The 4,672-nt window shown below is 37.7% G+C and overlaps 1 protein-coding gene across 1 annotated transcript in view; it reads right to left on the bottom strand.

Annotated features, from left to right (window-relative positions):
• Positions 1–1,737: 1,737 nt before the first annotated feature.
• The window catches only part of FRZB (frizzled related protein), a 35,145-nt gene continuing 32,210 nt past the window's right edge, over positions 1,738–4,672 (bottom strand). Inside the window, exon 6 of the mRNA XM_024766557.1 lies at positions 1,738–3,020. Coding sequence (XP_024622325.1) covers positions 2,904–3,020 — 117 coding nt within the window. The 3' untranslated portion in view covers positions 1,738–2,903. The remainder of the gene's footprint in view (positions 3,021–4,672) is intronic.

Below are 4,672 nucleotides of genomic sequence, written 5' to 3'. Positions count from 1 at the left end.
TGAAATATTTAATTTTTCATTTTACTTGTTGAAAGATAATAGCAAATAATTTCTTGCAGAAGACAATAAGTAGTGCTATTTACTTCACAGTGATTACAATTTTTGTATTTGCCTTCTTAATCTGTAACAGATGTGGAATGACATGGCTTTGTCTCACCCCACCTCCAATGCTCAGTGCAACATATGGCACTGAATCAGATTACACTCTGGACGTGACACAGTAAAATACTCACGTATCCATGAGGAGAATCCAAGTTTGCTGTTATTGTACTTTTTGCTAGTTTATTCAGCATGCGTCTAACATTTTTGGTGTTGTTATTTGGCTAGGAAAATTAAAATCCTGAAAGTGAACAAAATTTTCCAAAGAAATGTTAAATTAATTTTGTAGATCTCAAGTTACTGACAAGGAGGCATATATATTAAATTTTTAGTGGCTTTGAAAGTTAATACTTGTCAGAAAAGCCTGTAGAGGGGCATTAATGAGATGTATTTGTATTACGGCAATTACAGAGTAGAAATAATTTTGCAGTCTGGTTAGAAACATGACCATTAAGATAAAAAAAAATCATGTCATCCTCCAAAATAGGCCTATACATAATTTATTAATGGAGATGTTGCAACTATCAAACTGAAAAAGCAAATGTACTTTATTCAGAGACCACATACCATTAGAAATTGTAGCTGACAGAGGCTCGTACTGACGAGCAAAATGGAAGGTGGAAAAAAACAGCTGAATCTAAAACTCTGGTCCTCTTTTGCTTATAAAGATCACAACTGTATATGTATTGAACATAAATTGTCTCAGACCTCTACACAAATATTATTGCCCTCTCCCCAAAAGAAGAAACCTGTAGGAGCTGCAAACAGCCGTGGCTTTCATTGTACCTCAAAAGATTTTGCTAATTAAAATTCCTCTTACTATGGTTTGGAAGAGTTGATGACATTTTGTGGATTTGAGAAACCAATTCCTTTAAATCTCCTGCAGTCGGTTCTTGCCCTTCTTTCCTCATTAACATGAAAAAGGCATGAGAGAAACAGGAAGAGGCAGAAGTGCTAGTTTCCAGTCCTCTGTCCTTGAAGCTCAGGTTGAGGTCAGGACGAGAGATACTGAGGTGAAGTTCATCCACTGTGGGACTTCACTACTACCCCGTGACACCCAAACTCCCCTTTGTGGGCTACAACAGCAGCATCTGGAAAGAAATGACCCTGTCTTAGCCATCTGAGAGTAAAGCCCAAAGGGCAGATGGTGAAAATACCTGAAAGCAACCATATGGCAGCTCAAAGACTATGTGGTCCTGATGTAGGCATAGGTGAGAACTCCTTCTTCTGGGATTGTGGAAATTGTTGGGGTTTGGGGGTCAGTCAGGAGGCAGGGATGTTCTCTTACTTCCAAAAGAGGGAATTTAGATCAATTGTTATTTACCATTTTAGGAAACTTTTGTTCAGGAATGAATTTCATTCTTGCATGTTTGTCCTTGTAGAAGGAAACAGCACCATTTGCTTCATAAGTGTTTTCTTTTCAGCATACCACAGCTTAGAAATTTGGTTCTATTAATACTAATATCAAATATGTAAATTTAAGAGAATGAGACTGTCAAGTGATGGGCACAGGCTCTAAAGAACCCCTGCTGGAGGAAGAAGTGAGAGCATCATTTGTTCCCCATGGTCCCTGGGGGACCCCACTGCAGCTTGGGTAATGAGAATGAGCATTTGTTTGAAAAGTCAGAATCACCTCTCTCCTGACCACCATCATTCCTTTTATTGAGCATATTTTACTGAGCATTAAACAGCACAAATCCAAATGATAAAGTTTAGGTCACCGCACAGGCCTGTAATTCAGTTCAGCTTGGGTGTGAGTGTACGGACACACACCCCACGCTGACACATACAGACACACCCACACCCGGAATCTTGCACATTTTACCATCCTGCAACTACAGCATTTTAGAGAGCCCCATATCTTTAAAAAAATAACACCCTGGTGCATATGCGTACACACTTTCTTTTCCTGGTCAAATGCAGCAAGTGAGATTTATTTTAAAAGAAGAAGAAAAAAAAAGACTTACACCAATGAGGTTATCTAAAAGGAAGCAAATTAAATAGAGCCATACTGATAACAGCTGATGTCTGGTTATAATTCACTTCCCTAATGCTGATTAATATATTCACAAACAAATCGAATGTGTTGCCAAAAGAGAAACACTGCTGTTAACACCCCAACAGCTACTGGTTTCAGTTGTGCTTCTCGATCAGGCAAAATGCTCTTTCCCCAGCTCCTAACACTGTTTATTTTGCTTCCTGCCAATCTTGCAGATAATTCGTCTTGCGTGTCGTTTCCTCATAAATTCTTCCTGGTGCTTGATCACTTTGCCTGTGTGGCATTTGATTGCAAACTGCCATTTTACCTTTATAAACATTTAGAACTTTCTAAGCGTGAGGAGAATGCCCAAAAGGCATGCAAAAATGAGGCTGTAATTAGATCAGCAAAGTATGCCTTACAGCCTATCTAGCTTTCTGTGTATACCAGAATCTCTCTTTGCATCCAATATTGCATTCCCAATCTGGGTACAGAACAGTAAATTAACATTTACTCCAGCAAAGAGGCCCTGGTATCAACATGTTTAATTTATTATTATTGCAAAGGACAGTTTTCCCATGATTAGTGAAATAGAATACATATAATATATTTAAGGATCTGCACCCAGACCACAAAAAAGGGGGGTAGGGATGGAGGGTAGGAGAAAAGCAGAAAATAAAAGAAAAAATAGAAGTAATATCAGTTACCACCTGCTTTTTGTGGTTAAAAAATAGAATATGACGTGCAATAGTGCAATTTTCCTTTGCTAGTCCAGCGACGCAAGTCTTAATAGGAAGTCCACTGAGGATTTTCTGCATTTCAGGATTTAGTTGCGTGCTTGCCGGGGGTTAGAGTTCCTACCAGACTTCTGACTCTGAGTGGAATCACTATGGCTAGAATCACTTTTATTCAGTCCAAGATGACGGAGCTTCATATCCCAGCGCTGTGAAATTTAAAACAGAAAACGGTCACAAGCACATATTACCAGGGTCATCACTTCTATTATTCTAACAACTGAGTAAGACTGCAAAATCAGATCTCAAAAGCATTTTACTACTTTTCCAAAAGTATAAAAATCTATATCCCAGGGTAACAATGAGATGGATGCTATGTAAACATAATTCTTTTATTTGAAAAAGCACAAAATTGGCCACTTGTATCAGTAATGCTTTCATATCAAATCTTTAACTTAAAATATCCAATAAACGGTGACACAAATATACATTGATATCTGTGGGTATTTCCTGAGGTAACATACACAAGTCTAGTACTTCATGGGTGACCAACAAATGGAAGATTTACATAGAGAATTTGAAGAAAGGGCTACTTTTTATTTTCCTCTCTTATGACTTGTAAAAACACAGCCTTTTAAACCTGTGTGATTTGAGCAGTGAAAAAAATGAAAATGGGGGAGGGGGTAGAGTCCCTTAAAAATATTTCCTAAATAATATCTACCAAGTGCAACAAAACAGAACAAAGTTCTGCCCTTATTCTACGTTTTACAAAGCAGACATCACCAATGTTTCTGATAACTACAATCAAGCTTATTAATATTTCATATTAACAATTTCAATAATGTTTACATTATTGAATATAATAATTTAAAAGGAAGTTATATTATGGTATTACAGGTAGTAAATAAGAATAAGGGCTATAGCAGTACTTCTTAAACTTCAATGAATATAGAAATAACTTGGAGATCTTGTTAAAGTTGCAGATCCTCATTCAGTGGGTCTGGGATGGGGCCCAAGATTTTCATACCTAACAGGCTCCCAGGTGATGCCCGTGTTGCTGGTCCAGGGACCACACTTTGAGCAGCAAGGAGCTAATGTCAGATGGCCCAAGTTCAAATTCTAACTCCGTCAGTTACCATTTGAAGATTCTTGGACTTACTAGCCCTTATCATTTATATATTAGAATTAATTCTAGCATCTCCTTAGTGATCTGAAGATTCACAGATGAAAAACGTATAAAATTCTTAGTAGATAACAAATTCTCTATTTTCAATTACTGAAATTACTGAAAGTAATTCTTCATTTTAGCACACTTAACTCCACAATCTTATTGGCTTTTCATATAAAAAAAAAAAGTCTGAATTTTAGCTCCCCAAGGCAGGCCAAATATCTTGATTTGAACAACCTATTACAGAAACTTAGGTTTAAAAAAAAAAATTGCATTGCAAAACCATAAAAAAGTCTTTATTTAATTCTTGATCTATCCCTGAGCGCAAAAAAAAAAAAAAATCAGCTGAAAAGGCCAACTTTTATTTTAAAAAAAACCAGTATCCTCCATAAAACTCTTTTTTACATCTTCAGAACTGACTGGAAAACTACAGTAAGGATCTCAGTAATTCTAGCCAAAAGAGGTTTCCCATTCATGGTCTTTAACCCTGAGTTCTGTATATGAATTAAAAATTGTTCAAGTGGGGCTTCCCTGGTGGCACAGTGGTTGAGAGTCTGCCTGCCGATGCTGGGGACACGGGTTCGTGCCCCGGTCTGGGAAGATCCCACATACCGCGGAGCGGCTGAGCCTGCGCATCCGGAGCCTGTGCTCCGCAACAGTGAGAGGCCCGCATACCGCGAAAAAAAAAAAAAA

This window comes from Neophocaena asiaeorientalis, unplaced genomic scaffold (genome assembly GCF_003031525.2).
Source record: "Neophocaena asiaeorientalis asiaeorientalis breed wild unplaced genomic scaffold, Neophocaena_asiaeorientalis_V1.1 scaffold113, whole genome shotgun sequence".
NCBI lineage: Eukaryota > Metazoa > Chordata > Mammalia > Artiodactyla > Phocoenidae > Neophocaena > Neophocaena asiaeorientalis.
The sequence above is the reverse complement of the archived record's forward strand: the minus strand, read 5'-3'. Positions and strand labels throughout refer to the sequence as shown.